Raw genomic sequence first — 18352 nt, 5'->3', positions numbered from 1 at the left:
TGTTAAGTAATGCATTAACTGTTGACTTATGGGACCTTATTGTAGTGTTATAATTGTTTTTTTAGTTATTATTATTGATTGATTGATTATTGTTGAAATATGTCTTTTTCTATATGCTCACCAATACGACATTTATTTGATCAAATATAAAGTAAAAACAGTAACAATATATTGTGAAAAATCATTACAAGTGAAAATAATTGTTTTCAATTTTAATATACTTTACAATGTAATTTATTGCTGTCGTGGCAAAGCTGAATTTTCAGCAAAATTTCTTCAGTGTCATAGGATCCTTCAGAAATCATTCTGATATGCTAATTTTCTGCTTATGAAACATTTCTTATTATTATCAATGTTAGAACAGTTTTGCTGCTGTATATTTTTGAGGAAATCGTGAAACATTTTTTCAGGATTATTTGATGGATAGAAAGTTCATGAGCAACATTTATTTGAATTAAATAATTAATACTATATATATATATATATATATATATATATATATATATATATATATATATATATTATAGATATTATAAATAATTGTCACTTTTGATCAATTAAAATGAATCTTTGTTGAATTATATTCTTTAAAAAAAAAATCCTACTGACCCAAATTTTTGAACGGTAGTGTATTTATCAGACGTATTATTTTCACCTGGTTGATGCTAAAATGGCAAAAATACCTCTTTAGAACACCTTGGCAACTGCATAGCAACATTATTGCACTCACATTTTATTCAGAAAATATAAAAAATCTACTTTGATTTGTTTTTGTTAATCTCTTCCAAACAACTACCATATATTTTTCATGTCTCCTTTTCCAATACGATAATGACAAGCTGTGGTCTCAATGTGTCAAACAAACACTAGATTTGGTTCCCTCATGTCAGGATGCTCCATTCAGCCTTGAGATTTCCAGGCATCTTTTAATGTCTTGGGAGACAACCACAAATCAATAAATGAATACAAGCCCGCCCTCATGGGGATGAGCAGACAGACACAAAAAGAGTCTGTGAATAAGAAAATGAATAAGGCTGTTTTGTACGGCAAAATTTGTAGTCATATCTCATAGTCAAATTGGTAGGAAAGGCACGTTAGATAAGAGTAATTACAGTGCAGCATTTCTATCCTTTTCATCGGTGCTTTAACACCTCTTCTGTGTTCATCACATCCTCCTTCGCTCTGGTTTTCATGGGGGTGTGTAGGGACTCTCTTTCAGAGGGAGGCTGGTTCATTTGTCCCCGTCGGTTTGAGGAGGAACACAGCTGTTTCTGGTTGTGTGGTTTGCTTGTGCTTGTGGCCCCAGGTGTTATGTGTGGGTTTGTGCTGCTGTGTGTGAGATTGTGTACATGTATCCTGAGGTGTTAAATCATTAATGGTTTTGGTCAAGGGCTGTGACTCTTGTGGGTTTTGGGTAAACAGATTTTTTTTTCTTTTTCTTCAGATAACCAAGACTGCCTTGAGGTTTGTGTACAGCATTGCAGAGTTGCCTCACAGTTTTTTCTTATGCTGTCTTTAAGTTTGTATGTTTTATGCCATTTTTGCATATGACCTTTCTGTGGAATATACTTCCCTTTCCCTCTCCACAACCCCTCTGCTGATTTCACAATCACACATGTGCAAAACCCCCTGGGAAGTTCTTAAGTGCGTCAATTTGGTTGTAATAAAATAGTCACAGATTTGTTGGGTTCTCTCTCTCCCTCTCGCTCTCACTCTCGCTCTCTCTTTCTCTTCCACACAAAGACAAAAAGCTTTTTTTAATGCTTGTGAAAAAATGAATAGCAAAGAAAGTGCATTAGGTGTGTAATTAATGCTTTCATTATTTATTTTATCATTCCATTGCTGGTCCATAAAATGATTAGAAATGTAGATTGGTTGGGCCTCATTAACTGACTTAAATGAGAACCATTTTCCAGGGGGGTCTCAAGATACAAATGCCACGTGGGGTTTAGCCCATTAGTGCCAAATTATAATACAAAGCTTCCAGTCCTTCCAATTTATTAGGATTGTTAATTTGATGGTTAATACTGGGGTTTGAATAATATATACACTACCTGTCACAAACGGTTGCAATAAAGGGAGGGAACGGATCTATTCGCAGCAGTTTATATTTATTTAACAGATCTCAAAGTACTCGAAACACCAGAAACAGAACAATCGCTGTACACACGACGAAAACTGACAAAGAACAATGGAAACACAGGACTTGAATACACAGTCCAATCTAATTAATCAATTGAACATCAGGTGCAAACAATAACCAGACAATAAAGGAAATTGATCTAGTGAAAACCCACCCAAACAGACACCGATAATCTCTTAAGGCCCTGATATACTCACAGCGAAGTTCTTTTTCGTTCTTCGCTTAGAGGTAAAAAGACGTTCGAAATACATGAGCAGAGATATACTGTTAGCAAACATACGATGTCGCCCACACTGCTGAGAGCGACGGTTTGATGAATATGTAAATATGTGCTGCACGCTTTCCTCTACATAACAAAATAAACACACTTATTTTTTTTTATACTTTATACAAGGACACATTAAATTGATCAAAGGTAACCGTAAAGACGTTTGTTATTTTACAAAAGATTTCTATTTCAAATAAATGCTGTTCTTGTGAAGTTTCTATTCATCAAAGAATCCTGAAAAGTATCCGTTTCCACAAAAATATTAAGCAGTTGTTTTCAACATTGATGATCAGCATATCACCAAATCAGCATATTAGAATGATTTCTGAAGGTTCATGTGACTGTGGACTGGAGTAATGATGTGTAAAATTCAGCTTTTACATCACAGAAATAAATTATTTTAAAAAAGAAAGAAAGAAAACACTTTGTTTAAAGTGTAATCATATTCCACAATATTACTGTTTTTACTGTTAAAAAAAATAAATAATCTTACCGACCCCGAACATTTGAACGTTAACGTAGCGTGTAGGGGTGTAACAATATATTGTGTCACAATATATCACAATACAAAAAAGCAACAATATGTTTCGTGGATGGTGACCATCTGTATTGTGTATAGTTCACCCAAAATAAAAATTACTGTGTGAGTTTTTGTGTGGTACACTCTAAAAAAAAAAAAAGGTTCTATATGGCACCAAAAATGGTTCTTGGCTCGTAATCATAGGGGAACCTTTTTTAGTGCTACATAGCACTAATTTTGGTGCTTCAGTGGTTCTTCAGTGGTTCTTCAGCGGTTCTTCAGTGGTTCTTCAGCGGTTCTTCAGAGGTTCTTCACCGGTTCTTCAGTGGTTCTTCAGCGGTTCTTCACCGGTTCTTCAGTGGTTCTTCAGCGGTTCTTCAGAGGTTCTTCACCGGTTCTTTGACTAAGGTGCTATATAGCACCTCTGAAGAACTGCTGGAGAACCACTGAAGCACCAAAATTGGTGCTATATAGCACTAAAAAAGGTTCCCCTATGATTACGAGCAAAGAACCATTTTTGGTGCCATATAGAACCTTTTTTTTTAGAGTGTAGTACTACATTAAACTACTATAGATAATGTTGAATATAATGTGTAATAATGCATTGGGGGGTATATTTGTGGATTCATATTCGTCTAAATTCTGTATTTTCAGCTTCAGAATCATGAATATTTTTATTCTTGTGTCACCATTTTCCTGTTCATTGGGTTACCAGCACCAAGTCCAAGCCTATTCATTTCCACCACCAATGTAATACCAAAATTAGCATTTTAATCAACTGTACATTTTTTTTGTTGGAGTATCGCAATAATATCGTATTGTGAGTTCAATATCGAGATATCTATCGAATCCTGACATGAGGGTATCGTTACACCCCTAGTAGCGTTTATTGTATATCTCAAGTTAAAATCTCAAATAAATTATTTTATATTGATGCACATTTTTCTCTGATGCAATGAACTTTACCTGAACTGTATGGTGCTAACATGGCTTCTAGCAGCTGAAGAGACCGTTTCCATGGGCGGACAGACAGATAGCAGCAGAAGTGAGAGGGGGTGTGTGAATAGTTGGGAGCTGTTCAGAAAAATATTACCCACCGCATCACTATAACTCTTCTTCAATGAGTGCAGCAGTCAGGTGGAATGGAAAGCACATGTAATCCCATGACTGTTGCAAATATGTGTTTTCTAGAAAGAATGACTGAGTGCCAGGGCGCCCCCTTTTACTGACTTAATATTTTTGCCTGATCACCATTTTTATGACTGATTACAATTTTGTGGTGTCTTTTATCTGCACTCATTGCATGTGAGCTGAAGGCAGCATTACACCTTTCATTCATTTCAGCCATAATCATCACTGTACCTGCTGTTTGTCTCGAGCAGCTTTTGTAGCATACTGTGAGCCACGCTGTTGAGCTGTGATATTCTCTCTTTTCTTTCTTTCCCACTTTCCCTGGTTAGCTTCTCACTTTCTCTTTTACACGTCTACACTGCAAACTCGCTCACTCGTTCTCTATATCTCTCGATCTATCAGAGCTTTATCAGTGCAGTGGCCTGGTAATACTGAGCAGATGAAAGGCTGATGGACTTTTATTTATGTAGCTTTACGCATTCATCTGTGTCACTGGACGCTGAAGGGCCCCGCATTGCCTGTAATGTTCTGTCGCTGCAGTTTATCCATCACTGTCATTGTCTCTTGCAGGATGGGAAGACAGCAGAGGATCTCGCGACTGCAGAGCAGCAGGAGCATGTAGCAGTGCTGCTGGCCAAGCTGAAAAAGGTGTGAGTCGTTGTTTATTATTCATCTCACTAAGACTCAAGAGACATTCATTTGCATTACATGAATACTTTGTTAAGGATTAGGAGATCCTTGCTGCATTTTATTATGACACCAGCAAAAGATTTCAGCTTTGCTCTCAATAATGCCTTTCATCCCCCTGTATGCAGAAGAACTGATTTAGTTATTTCAAAAATAAATGTTTGGCTTGCATAACATATAATTGTTAACCCATTGATCTGCTGCTGGTCTGAAAGATCATATCGAAATGTATTTATAATATTGCAAAGCAACTGAAATCTCACTGGCCCAGAAGCCATCTCCATAGTTGTGTATTACACCACAAAATATTCTCAGATTGGCTATGATTATATGCCATGTAGTAGTTGTTTTTTATAATACAGTATATAATAATGTATGGCTAAACTGCATTTTGAAGCTAATTAATGTTTAAATGTCCAGTGGACTTAACGGGCAGCTCTAAACCATAATGACTAACAAAGGACTAACAACAAAAAGGTACCAAAAAGAGTGCAACAGTCAGGTTGTAAAAGTACCATTCATATTCTCCATATTGGAATTGAATGAAAACTTAAAAAAACGTGAAAAACAGACCATACACTCTAAAAAAAAAAGTCTCGTAATCATAAGGGAACCTTTTTTAGTGCTATATAGCACCAATTTTGGTGCTTCAGTGGTTCTTCAGAGAAAGAGGTTCCTTAGTCAAAGAACCGGTGAAGAACCTCTGAAGAACCGCTGAAGAACCTCTGAAGAACCGCTGAAGAACCACTGAAGCACCAAAAATGGTGCTATATAGCACTAAAAAAGGTTCCCCTATGATTACGAGCCAAGAACTATTTTTGGTGCCATATAGAACCTTTTTTTTTTTTAGAGTGTATGTGAGCTACATATGCTTTCGCTGTAGCCATCAGTCTACATTATTTCAACTTATTTTTGAATAATCGTGTTTAACACAGAATTCCTGGTGAAAAACTACATTACCCATGTCAGTGCAAGAAAATCTCCACCAATCAGAGAATTGTGTCTAGCAAATCGTGCCAAAAGAACTCTTTAGCGGCAACCCAATCCAGTTAAGCCCTGCAAATGACGAAATAGAGTCATATGCATATTTTGCAATAAACTTAAAATATATTGTATGTGTAAATATATGTATATGGATGTATAAGTTGACAGTCTTGTACCTTTTGTCTGATTTTCAAATATTTTGATTCTCATCAAAGTTTGTAATTTTGTGATTCACCTCATAGCTGGTTGGTTTGATTCATGGCTTACAACTCTTTAACGAAGAGAGGAAAATGAATGGGAAAAATACACTCTATTGTGTCATGTTCTTGCTATGATTTGTTGGGCATAGACCCTTGGAATACCATGTAAATTTAATGGTACAATAATATCATAGCCAGCGCCGCCGCTCCCACCACGCGCGTAGGGCACCAAGTGCTGAGGGGGCACCAAAAGAAGACCCCCCCCCCACACCACCACCACCACAGCCCTGCAGCTCTACAAAGTCACGCACCATAATGTAATTACGCTTAGGGCACCAAGACAGCCAGCAGCGGGACTGATCATAGCTGAAGCTTGCAGCCCCTCCCATCGATGTGAAACATAACGCCAGATCTGCCAATTAATCCCAATAAAAATCCCAGATGGCATTTTGAAGCTCTTGCGTAGTCCTTTACTGTGGCGAAAACATTTTCATGGTTACTAAAAATAAATGTTTTTCCATATGTTAACATATTTCAGTCACTTCTAATTTGACCTTCAGTGTACATCTGTTTCTTTGAAATCTTAGTCATTATAATGCTGCAATCGCTCGGATTTGATCTACTGCTCAGATGTATGGTTTATCTAGATTTTGAAAGCCATTTTATTTGACCGTCACATACATGATTTAATATATGGCATCCAGCGTCTTGCTATTTGCTTCAAAATGTGGATTATGCTCTGTCAGCAGACCCAGAATACTAGCTATTAAGAGCCTATAAATTACACTCATTAGGATGCACGGCACATTCTAAGTCACATTACCATTATGTCATTGCTCCATATGTCATGTTGTAATGCCATTGGATTGTGTTAATTTACATGCCCTTTGTGACTGGTCTTACAGGACAACCATAAGAGTGTTTACATCCAGCAGCTGCGGCCGACACAGACCCCTCAACCTCGCGTCAAACTCAAGCTGTTCGGCCACTCGGGAGCAGGGAAGAGCACTCTGGTAGAGTCTTTAAAGTGTGGCATCTTGCGTAGTTTCTTCAGGAGGAGAAGGACCAGACTGACCAACCCTGTACGACACCCAGCCTCACCGGTCACCTCCAAACCTGCAGGTAGGGTGATGTTTCTTCCTTGTGTATCTATAGAAAAGCTGAAAATTAAGCTTGGCAACTCGAAGTATGAAACTGGCAACCTTGTTCGCTTTCCTCACTCATGCCCAGATTAACACACACCTCATAAAGCGCTATCGTTGCAAGGCGGAATCACATCAATGTAATGCATTACCTATGAAGCTTTTTTTGCTCACAAATACTGCCGCAGCCAAACTGTGGAAGGTTTCTGTGAGAGAAGTTTTTAGAAAGAACCAAAGTTCAGTGGAAGGCGTTGATTGTGCGAGACATATGCAGCGCAGCGCAACTAACACGTTTGTAGAGTGTAAAAAAAGAGTTTTGAGTCATCTGACTCATGTTATTTCGCCAAGCTAAAATGGCTCTTTGCACTTCTGTGGTTTTGTCAGGAATCAGAACTTCTTAAATTATGTAGTATATGTGGTGATATTGGATCATCCATTGTGGGGCTTATCTTTTTCCATTACCAGCCCATATCTTTAACCAACTAAGCAACATTTCCCTTACTATGCAGAGAATTTTTCTGTAGAGAAAAAAATCAAGCTTCCTTAGACACCTTTCCTAAATATTTCTATTCCTGTCAACCCTGGGAAAGCTAGAATCAGGCCTTTAGCAAAGAGCTCCCCCATGTGGTGGGTTTCCACAGGTCATGAAATTATTGAAATTGTTTTTTTTATAAACCCTTAAATAATAGACATAATTTATCCTTCAGTTACAAATATATCTGTATTGTATTTGTTGTTATAAATTATGAGTCATAAAATTTTTTTTTTTTTTGCTTACCTATGTGTTTGTTGTGTGCCTGTAGTGTCTGTCAGTATCTCTAACCTGTACCCAGGCTGTGAGAATGTAAGTGTACGTAGCCGCAGTATGATGTTTGAGCCCAGCTTGACTAAAGGAGTGTTGGAGGTCTTCAGTCCTGTTCATAACGCTCTCTCCACGGCTGACGACACCGCCACAAAAGCCATCGACATCCAGAACGCCAATGTCAATGGTGAAAGTTTTTAATGTGTCTCAATGATGTATTAATATAATAAATGTATTATTCTTTAATGTTTTTGAAAGAAGTCTCTTATTCTCACTAAGGCTGCATTTATTTGATCAAAAATACAGTAAAAAATAACATTGTGAAATATTTTTTTTACAATTTAAAGTTACTTTTTTCTATTATATATATATTTTTTACAATGTAATTTATTCCTGTGATTGAATTTTCAGCAGCAATTACTCTGGTCTTCATTGTCACATGATTCTTATGTTGTTGTTTTTTTTTTATTGTGTGTATGGGTACATTTTCAGGTGTTGGAGACTTCAGTATATGGGAGTTCTCTGGTAATCCCGTCTACTACTGCTCATATGACTACTTCGCGGCAAATGACGCCACAGCGATTCATCTGGTCTTATTCAGCCTGGAGGAGCCTTATGAGACTCAGCTCAACCAGGTCACATTCTGGCTCAACTGCCTAAAGGCTCTCATGCTGCCAGAGGACAACATCGGTATGTCTGTGAGACTGCAGTGTGTAATAGACCTTATTCAGAGCAGCTCTATGACAGCTATGAAAGCGAGGCTGTGAGGGATAGACTCACCATATTTTCAATAGTATCCGCTCTATAAAGCTTTTTGTCTACTGGAATTCCTCTGAAAGATATTTTTTGCAGTGTTTTGATCAGCAGAACAATCCAAAAACACATTAAATAACAGTACAACCCACTGAAGAGATGCATGTCTATCCTTCACAGCCTCGCTTTCATTCCCGCTTAAAATCAAAGATGGTGCTGCTGTGAATAAGGTCTATGTATGGATTTTTTTCCCTCTTCCTTTGTCGAAGGATTTCCATTACAATAATTGCAGGAAAGCTGTGAAGTCTGTGATTTAAGAGGTTTTAGGAAGAAGTTCTAAAAGACCATATCTGTATTTATTGCATTTTTGTTTAGGCTCAGTTTTATCAATTTATCAGTCTCTGTCCCTCTTTTACCCAACTATTGAAATTCTCATTTCCATAGTGAGTCAAATCAACATTTACTAACATTGGTGATTTATTAGTAAGCTACAAAAACTGCTAGATGGATGTTTTAACCGTTGTGTCATGTCTTGCTGTTTTTCACACCTTGTGCATCATATTTTAACCCTCTGGTGCTCTTCGTTTAGGGGTTGCATTGGTTGTCTTCCCGGTCATAAGTAACCGGACATCTAAAAATGTAACTTCCTCCACCCCAGTAAAACCAATGCAATTTATTTTTCTTCAATAATATTTTTTTCTATTTAATTTTGTATTTTGAGATGATTTGATGGTATTTTTTAATATTTATGCAATAATTATGGTCTATTGTATATTAAAATTATACAATTATGTTTTTGTCTTTTTTTTTTTTTTATTGTTATTATTGCAATATTTCAGGTTAAAATAGAGACTAGGCCTTCAAAATAAATTTTTTGAAGGCAGATTAGCGCCCTCTTTTGGAATTAGTAAAGAAATCATGCAACCATTTGTGTAATCACTAGAGGTCTCTATGGAGAGGCTTGAGAATTCCCTAGTTCTCTTTTGAACACATTTAATGATTTTTTTTTTTTTTTTTTTATGGATTTGAATATATATTTTAATTTATTTATTTTATTATAAAGTTTTAGATATTTTTGTTTGTTTGTTAGAAATATAGATTTCCCATTCATTTCCTATGGTGGTCATTTTTGACAAGTGGGAGTTTTTTTTTACGACAATTTAGCATGCTCGAATCATGCCCTCAATTTTTTGGTGTGTTTACATACCTAATGCTAGAAAAGTCACCAAGTTTCACATCATTCTAATGAAGCTGTGATTTAAAAAAAATTCAAAATGTGGTTCATAGGTTGAGTTTTTCATGTGTGTGTGTGTGTGTGTTTCGATGAAGCAGTGATTTTTAAAATTTCAAAACAGACAAATTTCCGGTCAGAAATGACCGAAGTGCACCAGAGGGTTAAGATGCACTTTTAAAAGCAGTTACACTTTTGAAAGCATCTCAAGACCCCCTGCATTCTGTTCCGTTGTGCCTCTGTTGTTTTTGCTGTTTTTGAACCAATTCTGTTTTGTTGTCCATGCATCACTGTTTCACTGTTGTCCATTCTGTGTGCTTCATTGATTCTGTTTATAGTTTTCTCATTCTTGTCTCTCTCAAACTCTCTCTGGTAATTTCAGCCTGGCTTGCCTTTGCTTGCACTGTAGTGATGGTTGATGAATTTGTGTAAGTACTGTAGCAGGCACATTCATAGAGTTATGGATAATGCCAAAAAGAGACTTCATTAGAGTCAGTGCATCAGTCTAGGAATCTAGTTTTTTTAGAATTACGAGATGAAATAATGCATTGAGATTAAAGATGTTGAGAACAGAGAATAAGACTGGTGCTCTGTTGTGTCCGCAGCCTTTGGAGGGAAGATCAGGAATCCACTACGCGTGGTGCTGGTGGCCACACACGCTGACATTGTGAATCTTCCCCGATCGTTTGGGGGAGAGTTCAACTATGACAAGGAGAGATCTCTACTTAGGGAAGTCAAAAACAGGTGATTAAATCAGTATATACTGTCAATTTGGATCTATGAGACCTACAAGGCGATATTTTACTCTATGTAGCACGGATTAAATCATACTCATTAAAGCGATTTGGTAGATTAAACATCATTATAAGCCAAAATGATCAATTGAGCAGAGCTACTCAGCCTTGAATGTGCTTTGTTTCTATTAAATTGAGTGTTATACTGATTATTTTTTTGTCAGGTTTGGGAATGATCTACAGATTGCTGAGAAGCTCTTTGTCATGGATGCAGGAGCGTCCAACTCCAAAGACATGAAGCTCCTGAGAAACCTTCTGTTAGAGCTCCGCAACGCCATCATCTCTGTAAGATCATATATTAACATATTAAACGACCTGAAACCCCTGTTTTATCATTGATGATTCGCATTAATAAAGTCATGGAACTTTCCTAAAGACATTGCTCTTTTGGGTGCTTTTGATTTCTATAAAATGATTTTAAAGACCCCCTGTGGTGAAAATCAAGTTTTTAATGTTGTTTATATGTCCATGTGGTGTTTTTAATATATGCTTTAAGACAAACCATGTGCAAGTTCATAAGTCAACACCATTGCTGAGGATTTTCTCCTTAAAAGTGCAGTGGAAAAAAAGACACAAAAGAAAACACACACGGTTTGAAATCACAAACTACCTTGTAACCAATCAGGTCAACATGCAGATAGGCTTTAGCAAATCATCATTACCTCTGCTGCAAAGTAGGGGAGTCTCAAGAGAAGCCAGGTTATCCCAGTATATTTGTATATGAAAAAGTATTGTTGATATGAAAAATCAACAATACTGTGTGCTGACCCTCACGTACGCGTAAAAAGTGAAGTATACTTTGGCCTTCGGATGACGAACGGGAACATGGTTTGTGTAACATTAGCAACACATTATTAGCTGTTTGATAACGTAGTCATCTTAAATTATGTTTTGTTAATTACCGTTCTGTGTCCGACGTTGTAAAGAGCGATACCATTGTGCAGCATTTACTACAGTAACTTGAGTAAAGTTGAGCGAGTAGATCTCTGAGCTGGTGTGAATGAGTAGAGGCGGGGCTCATTTGCATATTCACGGGTCCATGTATACTAAATTGAAGGGGGCATAACACACACAGTTTCTGCTAATCTTATGTTAATCTTGAGTACCTATAGAGTAGTATTGCATCATTCATATGTCCGAATATGTCTGACAATTATTGACTACAGGCGGACTTGTTTATCCAGCCATCACAAATGTCTGAAAAGAAAAGTGTGAACTCTGATTATATATAATGTTTTCTGATAGTATGTTGCTTTCTCTTTACCAAATAACCAGCACACACACAGTTTTCTCTCAGAAATACACAATATCAAACACTGACACTCAGATCCTCCCTCCTACATCTCTCTCTTTCTCGCACTCCTACACGTACCTGTTACGTTTTCTTTCTAATCTGCCACTATATTGTGTCTGGAATGGATTTTTGTGTACATTACAGTTTAATATAAAGAAAAATACTTTTTCAAGAAGTATTTACTATAGTATTTATGTATTTATTATATGTTGAGGAAGTCTGGCATTCATTTATAAGTGGTGGTTTATATTATTGCTCTTTCGGTTAATGGGGAAAAAACGCATATTTGGACAATATTTCGAGAGGAGAATATTAAAGACTTTGGGGTCTGCTCTTTTGACTTGGGTTGAAAGTAACTACCTAGCAACCACTCAAAACACCCTAGCAACTGCATAGGAACATGTTAAGAACCACTCGAGACTGTACTTGCCAAAGGGGTTGTCAGGTCGCTCTCATGTTTCCTTCAGAAATGTAAAAATTGCTTTTCTATCTGTCTTGTTTTGACAGACCTGCAGGCCGATGACTCAGCTGGCAGAGAAGCTGTTGTCCACTCTGCCTTCCTGGCGGAAACTGAATGGGCCAAACCAGCTGATGTCATGGCAACAGTTTGTTGTGGATGTGCAAGAACAAATCAACCCTCTAGCCAACGAAGAGGATCTGCGGGAACTGGCTTCACAACTTCACAGCATGGGAGAGGTGTGTGTGTGTGTGTGCGTGTGTGTGTGTGTGTGTGGGTGGGTGGGTGTCCCAGTGAAAGTGTGAGAGTATGTGTGGTGATGAGCAGATGATTAAATGTGTATGCATGTTTGAATTATGGGTATATTGCTGTGGGTATAAAGTGTGTTTGAGGTGGTTGCACTGTATCATTAATTAAAATTATTATTTTCATGCATTCTGCTATATTATGGTACACGCCCCCGCTATTAATGCCACATCCATTACTTCAAACCACTCAAAGTCTACAATGCAGAACATCTACAAACATGTTTTTATGTGGATCCAAATGAATTGGTGGGCGTCAGCAACTGAATAGGGGCTTTTCAGTCTATTGACCACCCACAACCATTACAACAACAGCTTCACCGATAGAGAGGGCAGGTGAATGAGTCATTATCATCAATATTAGTCATTTGCGTTTTCAGCAGCAACACTTAAACACATTTTAGGGAATGTTTTGATGTTGATGGGCTAAAATGCCAAGCTGTGATTCAGCTTTATTAACATTTACTTACATAAGATACTCGGTTTATGGGGCTTCAGCTCCACTCTATTTATCCTCATCCCCCTTAAAATCTGTTATGTCATTTCTCTTCAAAGAATAATTCACCCAAAGATGACAATTCATATCAGCCTGTGTGATTGCATTGCAATCTTAGGCTATCAAGCTCCAAAATTTCAAAAATCACTCTTTAAGTTTCATAAAAGTTTTCCTTATTCCTAGTCTTCCGAATGCTTACAATAGCTCTGTGTGATGAACAAACCCAAGAATACATCAACTGATGATTTATCACATTTATTTGAAAAAATATATAATTTTAAATTGAGAAAGTGACCTTTCTCTCCTTTTTTAAATTTTTTTTTTTGGATCTGCTGAACTGTTATGGAAGCCAATATTCACCACAAATATTTGGTCCGATTTTCGCACGTGATATGACTGTTCAGACTAATGCATAAAAAACACCACATGGGTTGAATGAAAACGCAGATTTACTGACTAACAGTAGGTGGTGCTTTTAGAAAAGCAGTCACAAAACGGCATGCAACTTTGTTTTGACACCCGCTTGTCAGGGAGAAAAAAGGAAGTGTAACAGTATTTACATGTTTTCAAATAGCCATTCAGATTTTTGTATTCGCTATGGTGTTTATCAAACAATCGCAAATACAAGAGTATTGAGAGCTGGTTCCAAATTCTTCCTCTGCTATTCACTGGCACTTAGCAAAATAGTCTGTTCGTGAGTGCCACCAAGTTAAAGTTTTATGTAACTGCAGCAGCTCTGAGCATGTGACAAAAAGTGTCAATCTTATTGGTGTTCTTCCTGGTGCAGTGGAAAACAATTTAGCGCATCTCTACATAAAAATAAACAGAATATGTCACATTAAACCGACACATTAACAGCCGTTTATTTAAATACAAATTTTTTTCAAATAACATTGCACTGAATATTCATCTTGATATGAACAGACCTTTAAAAGGCAAACAGAATCACCCATTTGCCTGCACTCAATAATATCTATTTCCTTTTTTTCCCTAGATTAACATCATGCAGAGTGAGACTGTCCAGGATGTTGTCCTGTTAGATCCTCGCTGGCTTTGTAGTAACGTACTTGGCAAGCTTCTCTCAATTGAAACCCCCAAAGCGATCCACCACTACCGAGGCCGCTACCGTGTGGAAGAACTCCAAAACCTTGTCACCGAAGGCGACATCGATGAACTTCTCCAGGTGCTCGACGCCATGGACGTATGTGCCCGCGATTCAGCCAACCCGGGAATGGTGGACATCCCTGCCCTGATACGCACGGGTGGCCTACAGCACACCTGGACTGATGAGGAAGACATCGAAGGTGAGGACACTTTGCTTTATGGTGGAGTACGCGTTGTCCCCGCGGAGCACTTGGCGCCATTCCCTTGTGGACTTTTCCATAAGTTCCAAGTGAACTTATGTCGGTGGGGCCGGCAACAGAAGCCTGAGGTCGAGCCCGAGGATGTGAGGTTGTGGAGCGGTGGAGCTCGGGTCGGACTCGGTGGAGCTGAGGCTCTGGTTCTGCTTGTGAACCACGGGCAGGGCATGGAGGTACAGTTACGAGGACCTGACACAGATCCCGGACGTTGCTATGGTTTGTTGGACACATTGTGCGGCATGGCAGAGGGTCTCTTAGCTGCTACATTACCCGGTTTGCTTACCGCCCGACATTATCTAAGCCCTCAGCAGCTGCGGGAACACCACGGCCCTGTCATGCTCTACCAGCCGAGGGACTTTTTCCGTGCTCAGGCGCGAGGCGAGAATGCGCTGTCGAACACAATGGGCGGCTATCGTGAGAGCTTTGTCAGTATCGTAGCATTAGGATGCATCCAGGTCTACAAACAGGGCAGCCTTGGTGGGGAAGTGGCCGTGGCGGAAGTCAGTCTCCTGGCTCGGCGCAAGCTCTGCCGCCTGCTGGACCCACCTGATGCCCTCGGAAAGGACTGGTGCCTGCTTGCCATGAACTTGGGCCTTAGCGAGCTTGCTGCTAAATACAGTTCTGGCACCAACGGGACACCGCCTGCAGACCCCCTTTCCCTTGTCAGCCCCACAGCCACGCTCCTGCAAGAATGGAGCCAACGACCCGATTCAAGCATAGGCATTTTGGTCGCTAAGTTGCGAGAACTTGGCCGTCGGGACGCAGCAGATTTCCTCCTTAGAGCTGCCCCCGTGTTCCGAGTCAACATGGAGATTCTGGGCACCCCACCGGAGCCCTACAGCCCGGTGTGTAACGGGGGCGGCACGTCCTACAACTCCATCAGTTCCGTGATCTCTCGTTAGGACGTCACTGGTGTCTATAGAGAAACGTGCAATTAACCGGCAGTGGTGTTAAATATCAAACTCCCTGGTGTCCTGAGACTGAAGTATTTGAATCAGATACTCTTTTCATGTCCATTTTGTTGCCCTTCGCGATTTCTGAATGTTCATCCTCTGTGTCTCTCAAAAGGTGCCTATGTAACTTTTTCCCTGCAAATCTTTTATCGACTTGTCTCGCATTCCCAAGGTGAAACAACTGTAGATGGCCTTTCTCAAAATGTCCTTATCGAATGAATCCTTTTATATAATCAGACAGCTGTTATAGGGGAATTACACTAAATTTGATGACCGAATGATCGATCACTAAGTGCTTGGCAACATTATTTAATAAATGACTCAAGCTATTGAGTGCCTTGAAGATAGTAAACTGTTGACAAAGAGCCATCATTTTAGATTTCAAAATTGGATGTGCACCTCTGCCAGTGCTTCAGAGTTGACCTGTCTTAGGAAGCTTTTAATGAACATATCTATTAAGCAACAATAGATTTACGCTTGTTGCCAAACGTAGAAAATTGTGTAGTTTACTTACTACCTGAATGTTTCTTATTGCAACTAAAAGGCATAATTTGTCGGACAGGGTTTTATTTGACTGATAAAGCACAAACCAACATACTAAACATTCCTTTTTAAAAGCAAAAATACATGGTCAATTATTTTAAAATCTGGTTTTTGAAATACTTCACATTTGTCCTATTCACACTTATACTTGTCACATTCACTTTTGAGAAATATTACAGTTCTAACTACCTATCAAATGGAAATGATGAAATGATCAAGGCACTTACATGACAAATAAGAATTATTTTCTTTTTTTTTAGTGATGTCTGCTTCAGTGTATTGATAAGCATGATCTTTGTTGCAGTTGTTCAGCTGTTATATCAATATATTCTGTTTCACACATTTACACTGTTGTTGAGTGTTTAAGACTAGTTCATTTTGAACACTTAGTCATGTGTATTCTTTACATTCGGGAAGTAAAAAAAAAAAAAGTCATAAAATGTCAACATTTGCATTGAAACTGATAAAAGCGATGCCATTCTTCAGTTATAGGAATAACTGTCTGGATGTAATGAATGTGGTAAACTGGACACAAATGAAGTGACAACTTGAAAACTGTAGATGGCAGCAAAGACTCTCTATTACATCTAAACACATGCTTATGACTCTTTTGCTCTCCTTCAAACGAGACCGTTTCATCATGTTTTTTAATGTCTAAAAAAATGAGGACTGCTCCATATAATATTTTGGGACAGCTCTATCCTCCAACCCTCCATCTTTCCCCTTGCAGGCTTAAAATCTCAAACAATTCTAAAAGGGAATCGGGCATATTTTGTTCTCTCATTCCAAAAGGCACATTTTTATATTGTGATTAAGTCCATGTATTATGGAGCTCTTTCTCTGTTTAGCTGTGGTCAAGGTTCATGGTTTCCCCTCTGAAGACTTTAACAGGGTAAATCAGAGGGGATGCTATCCTGGTGTATTTAAGACTTGTACAGTCATCTCTTTGCACAAGACCTTCACATTATTTCTCTATTTATATTATGTTCGCATGTCTCTGAATGCCATGTCCTTAATACTTCCTTCAACTTTACAGTGTACTACTTTTTTATATATAATAAATTGTTTACTCAATTATTCTAATCAATGTTTTTTTTGTGTTGTCTATGCATTATTTTACATTTAGCTGTTTAAAAAAACATTTTAGGAGAATAATAATACATTTTATTTATGAAGCACCCCAACTTAAGGGCATTGCACAAAGAAAATAAATTATGTGAAGACATAACAGTTAGAAACATTCATAGTTCTATATAAGCAAACGACAACAAAAAATAAACACTAGCAGAGATGAGCTGAGAAACTGAGAGAAAAGATTTGAAGGAAAGAGATTGTAGAGAAATTGCAAAGACAGGAAGATTTTTAGGACAGGAAGTTTCCCCCTGCAAAATAGCTGATTATTTGGTTTAAATTATGGAATATGCTATTAAACCTGTCCCAGTAACATTCCATGTATTTTATATTAATTTCCAAAGGTATTGTACATTCTGTGTAAAATGCCTTTTGCATGTGCTCTCCCACTGAGGCCTTCAAATCAACCTTGAGAAGCAGTGCCCACTAAAGCGAATTGAAAATGATAATCATTACACGATGAATAATCAGTCATGTGCTTGTTTTTTGAGGAGTCAGATCATGTGGCATGACAGAGCTTGCATTATTCAGCGAACGGAATTACCGCACCTATATTTCAACATAACATATTGAAGCTTTCCTGTTCTCTTCTTTCTTGTCTCTCTTTATAGAGGTTTCTTTTTTCCACTTTAAAGAATCGTTATCCGTTTATGTTAAAGGTTCTTAAAGGGATAGTTCACCCAAAAATGAAAATTCTGTCATCATTTACTCATCCTCAAGTTGTTCCGAACCTGTATGAATGTCTGTCTTCTGCTGAACACAAAGATATTTGGAAGAATGTTTGTAGCCAAGCAGATCTCGGCAGCCATTGACTACCATAGTATCCCCAACCTTGACTATGGTAATGGCTGCAGAGATCCGCTTGGTAGCAAACTTTCTTCCAAATATCTTCCTTTGTGTTTAGCAGAAGAAAGAAATTCATACAGGTTTGGAACAACTTGAGGGTGAGTAAATAATGACAGAATTTTAATTTTTGGGTGAACCATCCCTTTAATGGAACCATCCATGCCAAAACAACCTTTATTTTTTAGAGTGTAGTTGACAAAAAAATATATATTTAGTGACAATGTAATACTAATGTAACGCAGAGTCATGTTTGGCGTATATTGCTCACACTTGATCAATAATAGGCTATTTCTTTTAACTGCTCCTTTTTG

The 18352-nt window shown here is 38.1% G+C and overlaps 1 protein-coding gene across 1 annotated transcript in view; it reads left to right on the top strand.

Annotated features, from left to right (window-relative positions):
* dapk1 (death-associated protein kinase 1) overlaps nt 1–17143 on the top strand; it is an 85186-nt gene extending 68043 nt beyond the window's left edge. The window contains exons 20-27 of the mRNA XM_079815063.1: nt 4633–4710; nt 6839–7055; nt 7879–8064; nt 8370–8567; nt 10467–10605; nt 10820–10940; nt 12457–12645; nt 14202–17143. Coding sequence (XP_079671189.1) covers nt 4633–4710; nt 6839–7055; nt 7879–8064; nt 8370–8567; nt 10467–10605; nt 10820–10940; nt 12457–12645; nt 14202–15470 — 2397 coding nt within the window. The 3' untranslated portion in view covers nt 15471–17143. The remainder of the gene's footprint in view (nt 1–4632; nt 4711–6838; nt 7056–7878; nt 8065–8369; nt 8568–10466; nt 10606–10819; nt 10941–12456; nt 12646–14201) is intronic.
* Nucleotides 17144–18352: the final 1209 nt, after the last annotated feature.

The sequence above is a fragment of the Gobio gobio genome (genome assembly GCF_949357685.1).
Source record: "Gobio gobio genome assembly, chromosome: 4".
Lineage (NCBI taxonomy): Eukaryota > Metazoa > Chordata > Actinopteri > Cypriniformes > Gobionidae > Gobio > Gobio gobio.
The sequence above is the reverse complement of the archived record's forward strand: the minus strand, read 5'-3'. Positions and strand labels throughout refer to the sequence as shown.